At 36.0% G+C, this 22,318-nt stretch overlaps 2 protein-coding genes across 4 annotated transcripts; one reads left to right on the top strand and one right to left on the bottom strand.

Moving 5' to 3' along the window:
* Positions 1 to 543: 543 nt before the first annotated feature.
* On the bottom strand, positions 544 to 3,035 carry LOC306845206 (ubiquitin-ribosomal protein eS31 fusion protein). Its single transcript, XM_079377866.1, has 7 exons — positions 2,854 to 3,035; positions 2,273 to 2,360; positions 2,105 to 2,169; positions 1,404 to 1,458; positions 1,122 to 1,207; positions 889 to 1,020; positions 544 to 788 (listed from the first exon to the last, which is right to left on the bottom strand). The coding sequence occupies exons 3-7, from the start codon at positions 2,150 to 2,152 to the stop codon at positions 639 to 641; spliced, it is 471 nt and encodes a 156-aa protein (XP_079233992.1). The 5' UTR covers positions 2,153 to 2,169; positions 2,273 to 2,360; positions 2,854 to 3,035; the 3' UTR covers positions 544 to 638.
* Positions 3,036 to 8,095: 5,060 nt separating this feature from the next.
* LOC306845205 (reticulon-1-A-like) lies at positions 8,096 to 20,674 on the top strand. Of its 3 annotated transcripts, none has more exons than XM_079377863.1 (7): positions 8,096 to 8,640; positions 14,205 to 14,412; positions 15,788 to 15,926; positions 18,663 to 18,732; positions 18,855 to 18,901; positions 19,047 to 19,105; positions 19,686 to 20,674. In XM_079377863.1, the coding sequence occupies exons 1-7, from the start codon at positions 8,244 to 8,246 to the stop codon at positions 19,726 to 19,728; spliced, it is 963 nt and encodes a 320-aa protein (XP_079233989.1). In that variant the 5' UTR covers positions 8,096 to 8,243; the 3' UTR covers positions 19,729 to 20,674. The 3 variants fall into 3 exon arrangements, with proteins under 3 accessions (XP_079233989.1, XP_079233990.1, XP_079233991.1); XM_079377864.1 differs by lacking the exon at positions 8,096 to 8,640 and adding an exon at positions 10,180 to 10,405; XM_079377865.1 differs by lacking the exon at positions 8,096 to 8,640 and adding an exon at positions 11,894 to 12,018.
* The last annotated feature ends 1,644 nt before the right edge of the window (positions 20,675 to 22,318 follow it).

The following is a 22,318-nucleotide window of genomic DNA, read 5'->3' as shown; positions in this document are numbered from 1 at the left end:
TAAAAGATTACCCTTTTTAGATAGTTTAATAAAAAGTAAAGAAAATATGTACTAGCAGTTGCCAAGTGGTTATCAGTCTTACTTTTCCTACACAAATAAGACCAGTCTACCTTTTCATAACTGAATATAAAAAGTTATGACCAGTCTGCAACCGGCCCAGGTCTTTATTTACCCAGGTAAGATCAAAAGCAAATCTCATAGGTGACCTGTTTTAATCTAAAAAAAGTGAGGTGTCACCTAAAGGTGAGGAGTTTGCATCTATGAGTCCTTGAAAAACAAACATTTCAGATTTAAATATACGATCATTTTAAAAATAAAAATGCATAAATTATATTTAAGGTAAGAAAAGAATATTCCAGTGCAGAATGAAATATAACCCATCTAAAATAGACTTTGTATTCTGCATGTCCCATTACCAAGAAATAATTTTTTTTTGTACACAATTTACCATCAAATTTATCCAACTTCTTACTTTAGCATATTAGTTTGAATGCCTAAAAGTTAAAACCCCAAAAAGTAATATTAATCAAGACTCGAGATTCATTTTTAATTGTGGCAGGCCAATTTTATTTACAAAGTACAAATTCCAGAACCGACAATCTCCTGTATTACACAGAGCATGTTGTCAGGACTGTACTTCACTTGTCCTCTGGTTTGTTGAAGCAGTAAGTCAGGCAGCACTTCCCGCAGTAGTGACGGTCAAAGTGGCTGGCCATGAACACCCCGGCTCCACACTCATCTGCAGGACACTCGCGGCGCAGGCGGTGAATCTTGCCATTCTCATCAACCTGAGGACCAAGACCGACAACATGAAGTCATACTAGAAACTCCCAGAGCTGAATACAGAACACATGCAGCTGGCAAAAAAGCTCCGATGCTGAACCTGACCTTGTAATATTTCAGCACAGCGAGCTTGACCTTCTTTCTCTTGTGCTTGTTCTTCTTGGGGGTGGTGTAGGACTTCTTCTTCCTCTTCTTAGCACCACCACGCAGTCTCAGCACAAGATGCAGTGTGGACTCCTGAATGAATGATCACAATGAAGTTAGCTGAAGCAACCCTAACGGCATGATAGCAAAAGCAAGGAACCTAAAATTCTGTATGACTACCATTACTCACTAACCTTCTGAATGTTGTAGTCAGACAGGGTGCGTCCATCCTCCAGCTGTTTGCCAGCAAAGATCAATCTCTGCTGATCAGGAGGGATTCCTGCATTCAATACATGCAGCAGTCAGCATTGTGTCATTCATATACATCTCAACATTTCAAGTGGATCAAAACCTTTCATCAAAGTTGTCCTAAAAACAAAATGTGTTCTTGTCTTTGGACGACTTTAACTGTTTTTGATCCAGTTCAAATGTTGACAACTGTGTCTGTATAAAAATATATATAGATGGGAACTTACCTTCCTTGTCTTGAATCTTAGCCTTGACATTTTCAATAGTATCAGAGGGCTCAACCTATAACACATAGAAGAGATAAATATGACTTGAATAACCGTAAACTGCACATAAACCAATAGCTATTATCATTAATGTACAGGAGACCGAGGGACAGCTAACTTTTCCAAATCACAAACTCTGAGGTCTAATCCTGATATTTTTGTTGAACGTTTTTCATTTAAAATGATATCGTTGATACGTCTTTGAAATCTTTTTTTACACATTTGAACCATTCTTACGCTGTAACCGGCACCTATTAATATTGAGGCTGTGAACAATCTGTCAAAACTGCATAACTAAATTTAAATTATTTATTTTAAGTATTCAATTTTATGCATATTTTTTTTTTCGAAGAACTATAACATACAACATGTTATCAAAAAACAAAATAATAAAATAAATAAAAATAAAAGGATAGAAAGACAAATTACAACAAAAATGTTATGCATATTATGCATACAATTCACATTTACTTCCAATCTCCTCGTTAGCATTATTTAGGGCTTCTTTAGAACTATAAAAATATAGCTTTTACTTACGTTATAACGCTACCTAGCCTATACATTTATATTTAAAGATTAATATAATGCAAATTAATTAGCCCCGCAGTCAAGCATTGCAATAAAATCAAAGATAAAGTGTTGAATTGTCTCGCGCGGCCCACCTCGAGGGTGATGGTTTTCCCCGTTAGGGTTTTCACGAAAATCTGCATGTTGAAGTTCAATCCACCTGTGTATAAGACAGACGTAAATGTTTCTGGGTCATTTTAAAGCATTTATATACGCGAATATCATATTTATTTCGCCATTATTCGTTCGTGACAGTCACTCACCACCAGCTCTTAGATGGCGGAAATCGAAAAGGGTCCTTCAAACGGTACAACGTGCTCTTCAGCGCTGCAAGGCTGCCCGACGAACTGCCTGAAGAGAGAGAAAAAAGTCCACATGTTGTAAGTATTTAACAGTGTTGAAAAATGTTTAATTTTAGTTTTTAACTAGTAGTATATACGCCGTTATTTTATTTAACTATAGCATTTTGTAGTTACATTTCATCAAGCTGTTAAAATCGATTGTTTTAATGATACTGAACATATTACAGTGTCTGCAGATTCAAACATATGTCGACTGATAAATGTGTATTTTTACAGCTAAAACTTCATATTATTAGATTTCCTCAAAACACTCTTGCCCCATAGAATAAATAAAATCTCGTTTTTTTTAAAATTAATAGTATTTTAAAAATTGCTGCGTAACTGCTTTGATTATATTTTGAAATTCATATCTTGAGCATGAACGGCAGAAATGTATATCCGGCTCCAGGGGCGCTATAACAAGTATTGGCACTACATACATGTTGAAAGAAGAGCATTTGAGAGTTGCACACCAGAAATGAAAATGGATTTAGTTGACTCACTGTGGATTCTCTGGTCTTCAAGCTCTTCCATATGCATGCAGTGCCTTACAAAGTCTTCCTGACAAGCATGCAAAGGTTTTTCTTCCTCTTTGTTTTATTACATAACACATCCTTTGCAGTCCTTGATGAAGCATATGGTCTTTGGCCAATGCACCCAGTTAACCGCACAACACTTCTTATGTGAATATTGTGTAATCTTGGTTTTGTAACCAGAGGCAACAGCCTGTGTATAACATGGCCCGTTTCATCTCATTGCCAAAAATCAAATATTTTGCTCTGCAGAAGCAGAATGAGGAAATTGAATGCTTTGTAGTTGTGCAACCAGAGCTGAATGACATGAGTTTCTGAACAGCATGTTCCCATATAAAACTAATATGTTCCCACTAAAACTCTATTTACACATGAATATGCAATGGCCTTTAGATACGAGACAAGTGACCCAGCAGAGTTGCTTCATGAAGAAAGCAGCCAGTGCAAGTCTGCAAACTGTGTGTGCCATGACCTGTTCCAAAAACAGGACAGTCTCCTCCGGTGATAAATGCTCAGGGGGAAGGAGCAAGTAGATACAGAACACAGCTGAGAAACAAGGGTGGAATCAGATCTGAACAGCAGTGTAGCAGTCATAGATCTGACATGAGAAAGCAGAGGGCATGCAGTATTTCTGCGTCTATGAATACTCTCAGACAAAGGATAACGGCAGATAAAAGTTACAAAGAGCTAGATGGGATGCATTGCATATTTTCACTGTAAATAAAATGTACACACTATACTCACTGTTTGAAACTAATACTTTTAGTTTACCCCAAAATAAATGTGCTTAAAATTTATTCATCCTCAGGGCATCCAAGATATAGCTGTGTTTTTTTAATAATCAGAACAGATTGGGGGAAATTTAGCATTACATCACTTACTTTCCAATGGATGCTCTGCAGTGAATGGGTGCCGTCAGAATGAGAGTCCAAACAGCTGATAAAAAATCACAATAATCCACAAGTAATCCACACCATTTCCGTCCATCAGTTAATGTCTTGTAAAGTAAAAATCTGTATGTTTGTAGAAACAAATCCATCACTTCTGGCCACAATACACAAGTCCATAATAACGCAAAAATACATCAAACTCATCTCACATCAAAATCCACCCAGAGCTGTTTTGAACTGTTTTATAAGTGGTGCTTCATGTGTGCATATTTCTCTCCTGATTCAGATTAGACGACTTGGAGAAAACAATATTATACATTAAGATAAAATACAAATACATTTTAATATAAAAATGTCTTAATGATGAACTTGTTCATTACAAGCATGCGTCTTTTTTTCAGAAGGCATTAATTGATGAACTGGTGTCATGATGGTCATGTTGGCTCTCTCATTCTGACGGCACCCATTCACTACAGAGGATAACTTTGGTGCAAAATTAATTTAATTAAACACTCATTTGCGTATCTAAGCACTTTAAAGCATAGTTTGCCTGCAATAAAAATTCTGCCAATATTTATTCAACCTCATGTTGTTCTATGTATGTATGTGTGTACATATAATATATAATATTTTTAATTTAAGTTTTTTTTACCTAATATTTATATTTATTTGATTTCAGTTACAGAAGATGAATTATTTTAATTACCAATAACAACATGAATGAGGGTGAGTAAATAAATAATATTCTTTCGCTTTTAAAACACTGTTTATATTTCATTGGGAGCATCCTAAATTTAGGATATGATGCATGAACATTCAGTTTAGTAACATCTCAGCAATTGTAATGAGTCTGATTTCTGTCAACAAGGCAGTTCCTGGTGAAATCCCCTAAGCCATAATGTTGTGATTGGGTTGTTTGTGTCTTACTCAGAATTAAATAGTTTATTAAATAGAAGTTAGGCAGATAAGCTTGTGCAGTGTGATAATAAGAGCTTGTTTGCTTATGTGAATGCTGTTAGTTGCCAAGTGGAGCCACACCCCTGCTGTAAGTGAGTCTTGATGGGTTAGATCACAGTTCATTGCCCTGTGAATTCCACTATTAAATACCAGCCAGATTCTTCTTCCAAATTTGGAGCAACAAACCCACAAAACACCCTGAACAGAAGAAGACTAATGTTACTCCCAAAGAAACCTCCTGAAATATCTTGACAGAGAGATGGAGGCTCAATAATCCATTAGTTTTTTATGAGAGGGACGTCTCTTCCTCCCTATGCTACTTTTGACATTTCATATTTGGATGACATTTAACTGATTTGCTTAAAATCATGCTTTGATGGGAATTTGTCATTAAAAGGATACTGCACCCAAAAATGACAATTCTGTCAACATTTACTCACCCATCAAATTGTTCCAAACTCCTATGAGTTTCTTTCTTCTGTTGAGAACAAAAAATTTTTATTTTGAAGAATGGTGCTAACCGAACAGTTGACGGTAGCCATTGACTTCTGTAGTACAGAAAAAAATACTATGGAAGTCAATGGCTACCGTCAAGGTAGCCATGGTTAGCAACATTCTTCAAAATATATTTTGTGTTCAACAGAAGAAGAAAAAACTAATGTGTTGAGTAAATATTGACACACATTTGGGTGAACTATCCCTTTAATATGCCTATTTTTATTTTCCATTCGAGTCACCGATGTAAACAGCAATATAGCCATGCTACAGTATGTTGGGAATTCAAACCTTATTTATAAGTGACCTTCATTGCTTAATTAGAACATAACACATAAATCATTAAAATAAACTATTACAATGAACCTTAGATCATCAAAGATCATAATGATTGTGAATGTTTAAGAAATGAAGGTCTGGGAGACGCCCTTTAGGATGACTAAGATGATAGCACTCTGTTTTCTGGGAAATAAGTATTGCACTACATTGACTCGCTGCCATGAATTTCAAGATTACTGCTACATGAATCAGCAACTTCAATAAGGTGATTAAAGCTAATCTTTTCACTGCAAAATGGTTCTATTCTGAGATCTAAAAATATATTCCTGCATCCTTTCTCTTACAGAAGATGGATTATGACATGACTTTTGCACAAGCAAAAAAGATAAGATCAGAAAGAGCTAACTAGCAGACTTAGAAGATGTGCACCAAACATCTCTAAGATTAATCAATCAGTAAGCAAAGAGCAGGTTATCAGTCAGCCCACGCTGGCAGGACTCCAGCGCAGCACAAAGACCCTGCAGAACCGGTTTGGTACTTTGTTTCCCCATTGGCGTCTGGATGACAATGGAGACTGCAGTATCTGGAGAGGACAAACTATCCCTCAAATCTGCCTTTGTCTCCTTTTCACAGCACAGAGGACAGACAATGACATCTGTCCAGCAGACATGCACTGACTCACCACAATCTGCAATTAAACAAGAAGACTTAAAAGATCAACTTAATGCATTAAAACAGCTAATGATCAATAGCTTTATATTTTTGAGCCTAGTAGTGGTTGCTAAGACTTGCATCACTACTATTGGTTTTGATAAGGTTTTGAAGTGCTCTATACATTTTTCAAGTGATCAGACTTACAGTTTTAACTCACAGTAAAGGAGAGATATGAGACACATCTATATATAATGATGAGGGTATAAAGTAATTTTACAGTCTGGATCCACCTGGATTCCTTTGTTGATTGATGTTTCAGCTGCATGTGTGACAAGGAAAACATTTACATTACATACAGTATGTGCTCCAAGTATGTTCAGAATTTCCTGGAGCATAGCAGAACTGCCTACAAAGCCTGAGAAGAAATATGAAATAATAGTCAATAAATAAATAATAATAATAATAGTGGGGGAAAAATTATAAAAGGACTTTTTACTTAAGTATGAACTACCAACGAGAGGACAGAAGGCGTAAAAAATTAGTATATTATAGTATATGATATACAAAGTATATCATATAAAAGCAGGGCCGCTGCTGACCAAATGGGTGCCCTAAGCAGGATTGTATTGTTGTGCCCCTCCCTCAAATATTATGGAAGTAAATAAAAACAAACAAACAAACAAAAAACACCTACTATAGGGGGTCAAAATTGAACTTTAATAAAATATAAAAGTAAATAAATAAATTGTAATTAAATTGTATTATTTACAAATTACAATTGTAGCTCTAGACAGTTACCTATGGCTATTATTTTAATAATACAGTTGTCTGAATGATTTTATGGTCTCAAGAATTCAGAAATCAAGCAAAAGAAAATTAAGCAGTTTTACTACAATAAAACCATGGTTCATTTTTGTAAGGGTTGTGATGTCCATGTGTTTTTGTTGAAGAAATTATAGAGGCTGTGTCATCTATCGCAAAAAATGGCCAAAAATGAAAGATTAAGTGGATATTTGAATGAAATTGGTTACATTAATGGTTAAAAGTTGATTGTTTGTAATGGCATTAGAATTTTCTGTGATGGTTCTTTTGTTTTTTATTTGTTTTTATAGTTTTTTGTTGTTGTTGTTGTTTTTATTCTATTGTTTTTTTTTCAGCAGGGTTGCCTCATTGTTTTATATATGCATTTTAAGTCATTTTAAAGGCTGTTGTTGGCTTAGGTTTGTTTTTATAACCACAAAAAATATTATCTTAATACATCTTATTATTTGAAGTAACAAAATTAATGGATTTGTGGTTAATTTGCGGTTATCATGGCTACAAGAACCAGGATTTTTTTTTTGCAACTGGGATGGTGCCCCCCCAGGAGTTGGTCCTCTCTGCGTGGGGAGCGGCGGTACTGTATAAAAGTGATATGATACAAAACACTTTCCATTACAGTCTTGACTCATTTGATCACGCGAGTCTATTTAGGTTATGTTGTAATACATCGATAAACACTGAATCATCTGAATAAATGTATTCGCAACAAAATTCAATGATTTCACAATCACCGCACGAGATGTTGCCATAGTCAAGGTTAGAGAGTGGTGCTTGCATGACATCAAATGTCTAGTTGATTTCATTAAACAATGGCTACATATTGCAGATATTAAGAACATATAACTATTACTAACATAGACAAGCTATCACTGCATTTTCAAACCACTGTGAATTTTAAACCACTGCTTGAAATGCCATTTTCACATTTTTGCTCAGGAAGAGAAAGCGTGTGGGCGCGGCTGCCCCGCCCCTTTCACCGCTCACCCAATGAAATACCCACAAACTTCCATACTCCGCCCCTAATTAAGCGCGTAACCTTGCACGCAACGAGGTGCATGGGCGTCGCCGAACCGCCCATTTTCACTGTTCAACCAATAAAAGAGTTTGCTAAATTTGCATATACTTCCTCTAACTAAGCGTCTAGTCAAGCAGTTGCGCCGTTTCTGCGTTTTAGGCCCGTGTTGAACCTGACGCTGGTGAAGTTTTGAAAATATATTTTCTCAGACATTCAAATCGAAAAGACTCTAAGAAATATTCTTAACGATGGATGATCAGATGGATATAAGCTCCACGACACCCTCATATGGCTTTCAGCATGACGAAGTCTACCTAGCAGACAAACACAAGAACTCGTTGATGGATGAAGGAGCGGATTTCTCGAAAAGAGAGGCAGAGGCTAATGTTTTAGAAGACGATGATATCTTAGATCTGGCTGGAGGAGCGAAAGATGCGCTGGAGAGGCACAGGTCCACATTGCCACGTACCGAAGAGCCTCTGCTGGACTTTACACTACCAGAGCCATCCTCCAAACCAGAACCAGAAGCTGTCAAACCAGCACCGATCAGTGCTTTTGGAGACGCAACAACAAAACCGACGAAATCAGAAGAAAAAGATGAGAAAACAACAGTCACGTCATCTAAATCTAATTCTTGTTGTTCATGTAAGTACATTTATGTATTTATAAATTCTCATTTGAATCGAGGATCTGTAAGTATTATCACTAACTACAATAAGTATAATCAACTTTTTGTATTTTCAACATGTTACACCAGGAACAATTGACATGACGTCAGATCCGTTTGAATTATTAACGGTACGTTACATGCATTAATATTAATCAAGACGGACGGACTTTTTACAGTTTGATTTATATTTAAGTCTCCGATTCATATTTCTTGGGCTTATCTCAAGTGTTTTAACTTATGCTTATGCAGGATCAGTTTAAAAAAAGGTGTATTAACTGGTTACAGTCTAGAAATTGCCATATAATACTGACTCATATGTGATTACTAATAATGTTTGTCAGCTTCGTTGCTACTTTGAACAGCATTTTGAAACGATGATCATTGGGGAATTTTTAAAATATCCAAGTCATCTTGATGGCGTCCCTTTACTGCCATCTCGTGGAGTATTATGTGTACTGACAGGAAAATAACCTAAACCCACGAAATTGTGCTAGTTGTGGATTTATTTTATTTTATTTGTGTCTTTTGTATAAATCCGTTTTTAATTCAGCTCCACATACTTAATGGTCACCTCTCTATTGTAAATACAGGCTGGACAAAGGTCAGTTTAGTTGAGTGACCGAGTTTACTCAGAAGTGTCTTTGACCTCGAGGAAAACACAGTGACCCAGACTTCATAAATCATTCATTAAACATTCATACTTCAGTGAAAGCCTGTCATAATCATTACAGCCTAAACAGCAGACTGTGTCCGAACACTAACCTGTTACTAAAGCAGTAAAATGCCCATTTTTCTTAATGTCCTACTAAACCAAGACTTTGCACACACCATCTTCAGAAGTGAGATGTAGGTAGGTCATTATGAAAGGTGCATTTTTGATGAGGTGATTTAATTATTATTTTTTTTTTTTAGATAAATCATGTAAGTATTAATAAATAGCATTGTGTCATCTTGATTTTTAAAATGTTTTCTTTTCATAATTTGTCCCAACAAAGTTAATGGTAACATTCATTTAATGGCACTTTTTATATATATATATATATATATATATATATATATATGAATTATTTACCATGTAATTGTTTATTTTCATATATTATTTTAGTTCCCGAGGCAATATATATTTTTTAAATTGGTGGTTTTTAATTTATTTTGTTTTACATTTTATTTCAATAAATACAAATGCTCGATAGTTTTAGTGAATAATAATAGGAATCCAGGTACTTATTGTTTCTGTAAAGAAAATGTAACAAATTTTACAAAAAAATCTCACTTTTATTTCCATATATTCCATTTTATTCAGAATATGCGCATTTGCTCGTAGGAACGCTGAGGGCAGGCCAAAAAGGACATTTCACAGCAAGTTATTTTAGAAGTATTAACTGTATGTGTATTAGGAACACAAACGGTGCCTGGTTTGTGAGCGACCCAGCTGATGTTGTTCTAAAACCTCATGTTACTAGTACACGGCGTTCAGCACCTTTGAATGTGGTCAGCTGATCTCAGCAGTGCTGGCCTTTGAAGAGCGTGATCAGGCAGCTCTGCCCAGGAGAGCCGTAGCGTTTCTCTCTACCCTTCAGTCCTGTCCTGCCCCAGCCAGAGACTCGTGCCTCCTTCCTCACCCCCGACCACCTCTTCTGCAGACCTGTGACTGGAATATATGACCGATGCACGCCAATTCAGATAACACGCCTTCTGTGACAACCTCAGGGATGGAGATAAAGCACTGGAAAGAAAAGGGTACATGCTTGTTTTGCCCTAAAAAGCCTGAAAATGGACTAAGGAAACCATTTTTCTGCTTGCTTTGTCTGTAAATGTTATTGGGTAAAGCTGCGAGTAAGTTTTGCTCCGTTTTGAGGTCTTCCTTACAAAGGTGCTTGTGGGAGAGAATGTTCTAGTTGCGCTGAGTAAATGGTCTGGGGTGTCTTGATTACAAAGCATATTGCAACGGCAAGCATTTATCCCTCTGCCAGAGAATTCTCTTGGCAATGCTGCCTGTTTGCTGCACAGAATGTTGTACTGACTGCGTTTTCTGAATTCAGGGCATTTTTCAAAGAAGTTAAAGAATATCTGATGCAACGCACCAAGGCCGTTTACCACAGCTTGAGGAGCTTTGAGCAGCAATTTATTGTTTATAATTAGATTTTTAATTTTTTTTTTTTTTTTTTTTTTTTTTTTGTGTTGGCATCATAGTGTTGTAGCTTTTCTCAGATTCTCGGAAGGGGAGGCAGTGCTGTTTAAATTGTTTATGCAAGTTGGCACTGATTGTGACAATGAAATCAAGCTGGGAACATGTAATGAAGGGTGACGTCTATGATAAACTTTTGTGAACCCTGAATGCTGGCTTATGAAAGGGTTTCCTGGATAGACACACAGTGCTAACTTTAGGACAGAATATGGCCATTTTGGGTCAAGATTTGCCTTTCATGAGTTCCAGTTGAATTATACAATTTTATGTAAAAGTTATAAAATGGCTGGTTATCAGTGTTTTTTTATTTTACTTTTTTGTTTTCTAGGCTTCATCGAGTAGGCTAATATATTTATTGTAGATTTTTGCTGCAGTGACAAGTAATGATAAACATTTAATATACACTTCTGTTAAAAGGTTTGAGGGCATAAAAAAAAAAATGTGCGTTTTATATATATATATATATATATATATATATATATATATATATATATATATATATATATATATATATATATATATTTATAAATAAATAATGGAACACATTAAACTGTTCAAACATGACAAAGACAAGGTTTTACTTTTCACTTCAAAGTAATGTTCCTTTGAACTTTCTATTCATCACTGAATCCCGGGGAGAAAAAAAACTATACATTTCTACAAAAATATTAAGCAGCACAACTTTTTTCATCATTGACAATAAGAAATATTTCCTGAGCTCCAAATCAGGATATTATAATGTTTTCTAAAATACCATGCGACAAACTGCAGTAATAATGCTGAAAATTTAGCATTGCCATGCCATCACAGGAATAAATTACATTTGAAAATATATTAAAATAGAAAACCAGTGTTTTATATTACTTTTTTTAAACCAAATAAATGCAGAGACTTTAAAAAAAAAAAAAAGCATTAAAAAAACCTGGCCAACTGTTTCGGTTTTCCTGATAGATGCACGGTCACCGATATTTCCTGGACGTTTATTTTGTATCTGATCCGTTCAGTGCTTTTCTTGATCTGAAATGTGCTGTATTACGCAGGGACTTTTGTTTTGAAGCCATCAAATTCGACCGGAAGTGCTATTTATCAGTGGCTCTGCGTGCCTCTCATGTGTTCTTGGCCCTGGCTGTCAGACCGCAGCTGAACGAGATGGATTCCAAACAAGGTTAGTTAGTGAGCAGACCTTTAAACGCTCTGTAATTGCGTCCCTCCTCCAGCCGGTACACTTGAGTTATGCGCACTTGCACTTCAATTTGTGTTTACACGCACTGTCGATGATTTAGGATGAAATCATTATGATAAAATGCAGTTTTTATTGCGGGGGGTCTTGATAGGCCGCAGGGCTTAACGTGTTTTCAGGCGTGCATTATAACGGTACACAGTAACATGAATATATCTGAGCAGATATGTATGCATTATGCGTTGGTTTTCGAAAATGTGATGCATTAATACTTTGTGAACTGCTCAGTTTCGATAGGCTTATGCAACGGTCTGTTGGCAAGAGTACAAGAGGAAGGGCAACGAACACAAGTGCTCCTGAGTTATTGATTAAATGCATCGGATTTTTGGATGGATGATGTTTGTCTTTAGAAATGCAGTGAGAGGAGATACCGCATATTTGTTTGCCATGAACTCTGATCAGACATATTGACACGCATTGTAGAGTAGATTAAATTATTGAAGGGTCCTTGACTGACTGTGAAGTTTCTGGCCTATTTTTATCCTCCCTCAGCACGAACAGACTAGGTTTGCTGTAAAGCCAGAATTCGACATGATGCTGTCCGTGTTTAGTGTGTGCATGAGTTATTTTCTGTTTCTGAATGTTCAGTGTGGTCCAATGCTTATCTGGGAAGCCACCAGCACATGTATAGCAGATTTCCACATATTTGTCCTCTTTCCAGCTCTGCAGCTACTTAAAAACTGAGCATGTTTACTTGCAAATCACTTTCTGATTAAAATCTGTAGTCTGTCTAAGCCTCTACTAAGACAAATAGTGATTTGATGCTCGACAGCTATTCAAGTTTTCCTGCACTTGTGTGCAATCAACATATTTTACTATAAAAAGGCATTATTTTGGCCAATCATTGATTAATATTGGCAATTTTTAGATTATCAGCATTGAGTAACTGCCTGATTGCACAATTAACTGAAGTACCTAAAATTGTATGAAACCAAAAGTTGGTTTTTATATTTATGCTTGCAATGACTATTATAATTAATGGTTTTTGAGTTAAATTACTGTGCAGAGTTACTAATAAATTATTTTATGAAATGTAGTATTATTATATAAGAATTTAATAATGGTGTTTAAATTCAGCAATGATGTGTGTGATGTTCTTAGAGGTTTTGTGTATTTATATGAAATAAAACGCAATTCAATGACAATATACAAAATTGCTGAATTTAAACATTATAGCAACTAGGGCTGGGCGATATGGCTGAAAACTGTATCACGATATCAGTGTTTCATATCGGTCGATATCGATAATTATTGATATTTTTTTAAGGTGGTACATCAAGTTCGTGGTATTACCAGTCTTGGCGGGGACGACGGTCTTGCATAATTTGCAGACGACATTTGGTCTGACTATGGTCAGACTTATAATATCCAAAAAACTGCCATACCGGCGAGCTGACTTTCTCTTTTATTTACAATTTCCTCGCTCGCTGCGGCACTCATTTTCTGCTTATGAAGAGGAATCCAGCAGACCAGCACGAGACAACGATATGGCGCAACCAAACTTGATACTGTTACATGATTGGCTGTTAGCGTGTCACTCCCTACGTTGCTAGGTTACCAGAGAGCGAGTGCCTTTGTTAATGCAACCAAACTTGCTTCGCAACCTTTGTTTTCTTCCGACGAAGAATAAAAAATATCGAACGTTTTATCGAACACATTTTTTATTGATATCGTTCACGTGTCTATCGCGATGCATATCGTTATCGTTTTATCGCCCAGCCCTAATAGCAACATTTTAAAATATATTGGTTTGTGTGTAAAATATATATCTTTACTGTTGAACTTACACGTAAGCAATATTTACAAAATATTGTGTTTTTTTTTCTTACAAAATTGCTGAATTGAAACACCAAGCAATATGTAAAAAAAATAACATTTGATAAATTATCGTTCTATTGTAGTTTTGTTACAATTATAGTAATTTTACACCGTAATTTAACTATTCTCGTTCACACACAATTTGAAAAAATGAAGGTCATGAGTCACCGTTTACTGTTAAAATGATTTTAAGAATGTTCGTGTAAAAAGTGTTAATTTCTATTTGCATGAAAGCAGAAAGGTGCATCATCTGTCTGTTTGGGGCTGACGTAACTCCTCTTTTCTGCCGGCAGTGGTGGACCTGCTGTATTGGCGAGATCTGCAGAGGACGGGGGTGGTGTTTGGAGCCAGTCTGTTCCTGCTGCTGTCCCTCAGCGTATGCAGTATTATCAGCGTGATCTCCTACATGGCCCTTGCCCTGCTGTCTGTCACCGTCTCCTTCAGGATATACAAAGGCATTTTACAGGCTGTTCAGAAGTCAGAGGATGGACACCCCTTCAAGTGAGGACCCACACGTGCCACATTGTAGTTGCTTCTCGTGTATTTCCACACCATGTTTTGTTCACTTTGCGTTGCCCAAGTGTAAAACGGTTAGGATAATCCTGCTTTGATCAGTTTGTGTTCCAGTTTCTGTAAGAAGGCAGATCTCTGGAGCTTAGCTTCTGGGCTTACATGAGGTGCTTGGTTTTGATTCCCTGCCAAAATTTTAAGCTTTGCTTTTGAAATGGAAAAGAAATCCAGCCACTTAAAGAATCTTAAAGTTGTTTTGGAAGTAAAGAGGTTGCGGTATCTTTTGTATCTCTCAGAAAGCCTGTTTCAGGCGCTGCTTTGCTGTCTACTGCATAGTCAGCTACCTTCAAAGGCAACATCTTAATTGAAATGAAACCTCTTAAGTCGTACATTTGAAACACTCTACATTGGCAGCAACCTTCTTGCTCTACACAAAAGAGGCTTCTTAAGTTTGATGTTAGCTTGATCTGGCCAAAACACAGACTGTGTTTGTAATAGTGTAATAGTACAAATGTGTAATGGTACAAATCTAATTGTATTTAATTCGTTTTCTACAGCTTTTCTCTAAATGACAAAAAGAGAGAATTATTTGCAATCATGTTCACTGCAGGAAAATGGCAGTAATAAAAAGCCATTTTACAGCAACTTGTATTGAAATGTTTTAAATGGGTGTAAATAACCACAAGATGAGAGAGAATTGTAAAACTAGGTAAATGATGTGGTCTTTAAAAAAACTTTATGCTTATGAATAAAAAGTGGAAAACTTGAAATTGAACCAGTTGCTTAGCAAAATGTTTGGCTGTTTTGAAGTCAATACTCAGGCCAAACATGCATGCATAACTCCTTGGACAAACCAATTTCAAATGTTTTATTGAATGTGTAATCTATTAAATGCCATTAACAAATAATTTAATATCTCCAAACATGAAGAGTCTATATAATTGTAGGGCTTGTTTTGTTTGTTGGATAATCAAGTCAATAAGAGTTTATAACTACAACCCTTTTTTTATTATTATTATTGTTCAAATGTGTGATTTAAAAATGTCAAATACAAATTTGTAATACTCATCCGAGATCAGGTAAAAACCATATAGAGACTAGTTAATTCGTCCGGAGATCACTCTCTAGCAGCAAATCATTGAAATTTTGTAATGAAAGCCTTGTAATGTAATGAAGCCTTGTTTACGGTTTACTAAATCTTGTGACTGACAGTTTAATACATGCTTGATATGATCGCTGGTTTAAAGCAAATGATTCACAGGTTTCGAAGTTTGACACAGGTTCATGAAGCAAGCACCCATCACTAGTTGCTAACTCGCTGCTAACTTCATCGGTCTCAGGCTAAACCCTCTTTCTCTTCCTACAGGATGTATCTGGATAAAGATATCGGGATCTCTTCGGAGTTGGTTCATAAGTACAGTGACACGGGTCTGGCGCACATCAACTGTGTGATTAAGGAGCTGCGACGACTCTTCCTGGTGGAGGATCTGGTGGACTCGCTCAAGGTTTGTTCTTCCAGGAGACCAGAGGAAATGAAATCCTGAACCTGCTGCTTTCACCTTAGCCTCTTTTATTTGATTTGGGGCTCCATATCTGCTCTCAGGGTGAAGATTGGAAAATAAATCTTGTTGTCTTGATGTTTTTCATGAGGCTGGTGAACGATAAGCTGTACAGTTTATGCTAAATTTGATAAAAACAGTTTTCTGAAGAAGTGAGCTGGAAATTGGCCTCTAGTGTTCAAAACAAAGAACTTAATACACATGTAAATGAAAACAGTTCTGCTTATGAGATGTTGGATTGACAGATATGCATTTATTAAAGTCCGGCCAATATTGTGATATTTTAAAATTGAGCTAGCTTAGCCAATTAAATGTACTGTTCAAAATCTGACATCCACTTAATTCCTCAATGCACACTTGTATTTTCTTGAGTAATTGAGTTACACTTTTTTTTTTTTTTTTTTTGAGATAAATGTATTTTAATTCCACAAGGATGCATAAAAGTGGTCAGTGACAGTTAAGACATTTATAATGTTACAAAAGAGTCCCGTTTAAAAAAAAAAAAAGCTGTTCGTTTTTTTTTTTTACTTTCTATTAATCAAAGAATCCTGAGAAAATGTATTTCAGTTGCTGCAAAATATTAAGCAGAACAGCTGTTTTCAACATTGCTAAAAGTAAGAAATGATTCTTCACCAAATTTGCATAATAGAATGATTTCTGAAGGATCATGTGACACTGAGTAATGATGCTAAAAATTCAGCTTTGCCATGACAGGAATAAATTATAGTTTAATATAGAAAATGGTTATTTTAAATGTAAATATTATTTTCAGTAGTACTGCTTTTAATTGCATTTTTGATCAAATAAATGCAACCTTGCAGTCTCCAAACATTAGCTAACGTTACTTTATATTGTCAACGGTGTTCTCTCCCATTTTGTATACTGAATTTTCTCCTTAATACATTAAGAAACAGGGCTTCCCATTTTAGTAGACATGGTTGGTGGTCAGGTTTGGGGTGTTTGGTCATGTGTTGCAGAAGCGGGTCATGAACGGCTCCACAAAGAAGCCTTTGTTGATCAGGCCGAGAGGATTTGGACTGAGCTCTGATGGGATAGAAATGGTGCCAAAGAGACCCCTCTCTCTCTCTCTCTCTCTCTCTCTCTCTCTCTCTCTCTCACCACAGCCAGCAACTCTTTTTATTGGAGGTGGCGGGGTTGAAGTATCAGCTGTGATATAGCATTGAAGAATGCCAGTCATGTGATGCTCTCTGTTTTTAATGCCGTCACATGACAAGGTTAGCTGCAAGGCTGAATGATCGTGAATGAATAGCTGGAATAAACTTTCCACCCCACTATGAATTGTTGCTCAAATGCCCATGTTGCCTTGCTGAGGGCATTCCAGTTCTGATGAGTGGGTCATTAAAAAAAAAAAAAAGACATTTAAATAAATATACATTACAAAAGAGTCCTGTTTTAAATAACTGCTTTTCTTAAATTTACAAATTTAAATATACATTTAACAAAAAAAAAAAATTTAATAAATATTACTTGTGAAAATTCTCTCTGGGCCTATAAGCCTAAAAATGTTGACTGTTGCAGAACTAGAGGTCACAAGTCATCTGGTTTATTAAAATACATGTTTGTATCCAGGGATAAGCGCTTCTTAATCTGGCATCAAAACATCTGACACTTTAAGTAGTCGGTGTGTTCTAAGCAAAGTTTGTGGCGTAATGGAAAAGCGCCACTAACGTTAATGTTAAATCAGCACCTCTTGGCTTTTCTTGGCGTTGCATTGACCCACGTCTCAAATGCAGGGGAGCCCAGTGGATGGAAGCATCCGTGTAAGGAGATTTACTGCCCTGTGAGGGGGGGCGGTGATTATGGGCTGTGGATAGAGTTACAGCCAGACCCCGCTGCCCTTTCAGAGCTCTGGAGGTCTTCCGCAGCTGGACGGATGGATTGCATCCCAGCATTCAGTCTCTCTGTGGTCAGACAGCTATATTGAGTGACGTGTCCAGTTACGAGTGACCGTTTATGTGCCGGTGGGTTTTGAACAGGCTCTGCCATTTGTTGGGTTAGCTTGCAAAAAAGAGGTCGCCCTTTTGTTTTGAGTTCAAGTGAAACGTTTTTGAGTTAACAATGACAGTTTATGAAAATGGTCAGTTAATGGGCATTTCAAAATACACTTTCAAAATGCTAATGATATATATTTTTTTACCAATTATAATTTAGCTTTCATTATTTTGACCATCTTTCTGACTCTTGAGTTAAGGAGACTGTTCAACCAAACACACAAATTTAGAATTTAATAGTCTTTTCCCCCAAGGCTGCATTTATCTGTTAAAAGAGCAGTAATATCGGTTAAATTTGACAATTTAGAAGAACTGATGAACGTTCAGCAGTCATTATTTATGATCATACAGAAATCATTCTAATAAGCTGATTTGGTCAAATAACATTTCTTGTCGGTGTTGAGAAACATTAGGGTTAAGATTGCTGCTTTATTTTTTTTTTACTTGATTGAAACTATCTCTTTATTTTTATTTTTTTCAAATTTTTTTGTAACTGTCTATACTGTCACTTTTTTTTATCAATTTAATGGATCCTTGTTAAATACCTTTTTTTTTTTTTTTTTTAACAATGTTACACCTTGCAAATGTGTTTCTCACACGTAACTACAGTGTTTCCTCTGGCCTGTTGTACTGTGGTTGTATGTTGACATGGTTTCCTCTCCTCTTCCAGTTTGCAGTGCTCATGTGGATCCTGACCTATGTTGGTGCCTTGTTCAATGGTCTGACCCTTCTTATTTTGGGTAAGTCCATTTGAGACTGTAGTCCTATTAGTTTGAATCGATACATATGTTTTTGCAGTTAATTGGCACTTGTCAGAATTATAAGATAATGCCATAATTTTCAAAATGTGCTTTTTCTTTAGGTCTCATAGGTACTTTCAGTTGGCCAGTGATCTATGAGAAGCATCAGGTATGTTTGGCATGTGTATGCATTGATTACTTCTGGCTCATGCAGCTGTCATGGTTGACTTAAGTATTTATCAGAGTCTTCAGTTTCAGTAAACACTATAATAAACCTATAATGCTGTAATTATTATTTTTCGCTCATAATACAGGCACAAATTGACCATTACTATGGACTGGTGAGCAAGCAAATCAAAGATGTTTTGGGAAAGTAAGTCTGTTTACATTGTGAAATACATGACTGGTGTTTTTGTCAATAAACCAGACAAAAAATTTTGTAGCATATTTGAAATAATTGTAGACAAAAGAGTGTTATTTTAGAAGATACTGCTATAGTTTTTAATATTATTTTGAATTTGTTTGATTTCAGTTTTTCATTTCCTTGGCAAATGGTATATATATTGTGTAATATTTTTTTTTTTTTTCACTTTAATTTTTTCAAGTAATAAAACTATTTATTTGTTTTTTATTTTTTGGAAGTGGATCAAAAAGGTTCACCAAAGTTGTCCTAAGACAAGAAGGCTTTCAGGATTTAGGATAACTTTGATGAAAATTTTTGACCCACTTCAAATGTTGACTAGTGTGTATAAAATAAATTATAGATATATAAACAGTACAGTATATATGCAGTAGCCTATACACTCATATGCACAAGGTATATCGTTTTGTTTTTGACAGTAGTATAAATGACTAAACTAGACTACTACTAAATAAATGATTAGTTGCATAAATGGATGTTTTTCCTGTTCCTTATGGACTGTAGTCATGTTCTTTTGTTTGTGTCATTACAGGATCCAGGCCAAGATTCCCAGAGCAAAGCCAAAGACAGAGTGAAGAAAGTTAGCTAGTGTGTTATTTCCGTGCACGAGAAGTGATGGTGGAACAAGCGAAGACGGACAGAATCGTGTTTGGTTTGGAAAAAGGCCTTAGACGATGCAATGTAAACTTTACCCCCCCCCCCCCCCCCCCCAGTGTTTGAATTGTTAGCGCACCTGAGAATGAAATCTTTAAACCTCTTATCAGTTTCTCACAAGCAGAGTCAACACTCTTTCACAGTAGATCTAGTTCTCCATGTTTGAAGTAAACGCAGCTACGTAACACCATCACAGAATGTAGTCTGAGGAACTGATGTCAGCAAAAGCAGGAATCGATGAGGTTTTTTCATTTACTATTTGGTCAGTGAAGCGTTCACCTTGTTTAAAGGCCATTTTGATTCATTTCAGTATGATAAAGGGAGTGAATTGTTTTGGTTACGAAGTTCCTTCACAACAAGTCTTTTGTTTTTAGCAATTTTTTTCCCTTTTCGTTTGTACTTGGCGTGCTAGAACACAGTGGTGTTGTGGTGTAACTGTTAAAGTTGATGCAATTCAGTTGTGTTAGAGGTGAAGTGTCTTCTGTAGCAGAGTATAAGAGCAATTTTATTTCACACTTGTCTTCAAAGGGATCTGTTACGGCATATTGCACCCAACTATTCGTTGTTTTTTAGCCGTTTAGTTAAAAACAAAAAAAAAAGCAAACTAGAATGTATGCTGTATGTGTTGGCCTATCACCTTCCTGTCGTGTCAAAATCAGCATGTTTGCAGAATTTGCCGTCTCCATCGTGGATCGAATACCTGAAACGGCACACGCTCTATAAACTCGCAAACTTCAAGCACCGTTTCTTCATGCAGGTCATTTGTAAATGATAATTCAGTTTTGATGAAAATATGCTGAAGACTGTCTGTGAAATGCATTGTGAACATAAGCCAATAAAGTACCAATAAAGCTTGTAGACAAACTATTTGGGGTTTGTGCCTAATTTGAAGCTTTGTTTGATATTCACAATGCAGTTTGTCACATGTACTTTGGCGTCATCCAGTGGTGTTGTGTGGAATTTGATCTGATTTTGAGCATCAGTCATTCCTGACATTAACAAGAATTTAGATATTTCAAATCTCAGATATACTGTAAATGACATTCACCTGGTATAGTTTCTATGGTATGAGATATTTACATGAAAGCAAGCTGGTTATTCTGGGAACAAAAATGTGCATTTTTCTACCCTTATAATAGTGTAACAGGCAGGCTCTTTAAATGAAAATCATGATGATTTGCTCACACTTATTTCCTCTTCTCAACAAATTATCTTTGGATAAAGGTGCTTTCAGAACCTGCATAAAAATAAGAGAAATGATTGTATATTTTTAATTTATATACACAAATGCACACACACACTTGGCCATATCTAAATGCATTTGAAAAAAAACATTCAAAAAATAATGTTATGTATGTGATATGTAAATATAAAAGGACAACAACAGCATTGTATGGTTTAGTTGAATTAAAACAAGTTCCTCTCCACACACAAATATCTATATATTAATATGTATAGATGTGTGTATGTGTATGCATATGTGTTATTTGCATTTATTCGACCAAAAACACAGTAGTATTGATTTTTTTTTTAACAACTTAAAATAATTTTATCTAACTTTATTTTAAAATGTAATTTATTCATTAAATTAGCTGACTTTTCAGCATCATTACTCCAGTCTGCAGTGTCTGGTATGCTGGTAAAAATAGTTGTGATGTTATGTTTGTGTCTGACATAAGCTACGCATTTGATGTTTAATGACCTTTTTGTTATGATTCATTGTATGAGATGTTATGGTACTAAAACAATGTGATTTTATGTAATACTTGAAATAGAATTCATTTCCCCATTTCTACGTTCATGAAAACATATAAAAGAAACAACCAGTTTAAGCACTGATAAACAGCATAGGCCTATTTTCAGTAGCTCCCATTTTCTAACTCTAAAAAAAGTCATGTTCTTAAACTGCCTTTAACTCACCGAACTCAGATCAGTCTTCCTCTGGCCTTCATGCCTCCAATCACTTTGTGTGCGTAAGAGAGAGAGTGATAAAGTATTGTCCGTGTTGTGCAGCCATTCATTTGAATGAAGATTAGGTCATTCTGTTGTGCTGGAAAGATCATTAGGGACAGGTGCGCATGCAGCCAAACAGATTACCAGACTGCCTTTCTGAAATGAACTTTCTATTGATTGCTGGCCTTTTTTTAGGGAGCAGGAGAGGAGAGGTAAGCCTTGTTTTTCTCTCGTCTCGGCTGAGCACAGATGCTTCCGTGCTGGGAAGATAATTTGCTGCATGGAGGGCCGCTTTCCTCTCATTGGCACGCGCCTCATGCCTGCTCTTCATTCCATTCGCATTATGACTGCTATTTACTCAGGGATAAATTAGAAAGTTACATCAAATGAAAAATACCAGGGGGGCTAAAGGAGTACATTCGTATGGCACTAATAAAAATGAGACATAATCTTGTATTCTGACTAATCTAGTGTTTTTCCTGAGAAGAAGATCAGAAGAAAATAAAAGAATAAACCAAAAGAAAGACAAAAATAGGACGCAAGCAATGTGCTGTCAAA

This window comes from Barbus barbus (genome assembly GCF_936440315.1).
Source record: "Barbus barbus genome assembly, chromosome: 25".
Classification (NCBI taxonomy): domain Eukaryota; kingdom Metazoa; phylum Chordata; class Actinopteri; order Cypriniformes; family Cyprinidae; genus Barbus; species Barbus barbus.
Note: the sequence above shows the minus strand (reverse complement) of the source record. Positions and strands in the feature narration are given on the sequence as shown.

Excerpts from the sequence above, each read along its gene's own strand:
- LOC306845205 (XM_079377863.1), top strand. The coding sequence starts at position 8,244 with ATGGATGATCAGATGGATATAAGCTCCACGACACCCTCATATGGCTTT. Across the intron at positions 15,927-18,662 it reads ATCTGGTGGACTCGCTCAAG|TTTGCAGTGCTCATGTGGAT; the intron begins GTTTGTTCTTCC and ends CTCCTCTTCCAG. Across the intron at positions 18,902-19,046 it reads TGATCTATGAGAAGCATCAG|GCACAAATTGACCATTACTA; the intron begins GTATGTTTGGCA and ends CTCATAATACAG.
- LOC306845206 (XM_079377866.1), bottom strand. The coding sequence starts at position 2,152 with ATGCAGATTTTCGTGAAAACCCTAACGGGGAAAACCATCACCCTCGAG. Across the intron at positions 1,459-2,104 it reads GGAAAACCATCACCCTCGAG|GTTGAGCCCTCTGATACTAT; the intron begins GTGGGCCGCGCG and ends TATGTGTTATAG. Across the intron at positions 1,021-1,121 it reads CTGACTACAACATTCAGAAG|GAGTCCACACTGCATCTTGT; the intron begins GTTAGTGAGTAA and ends TCATTCATTCAG.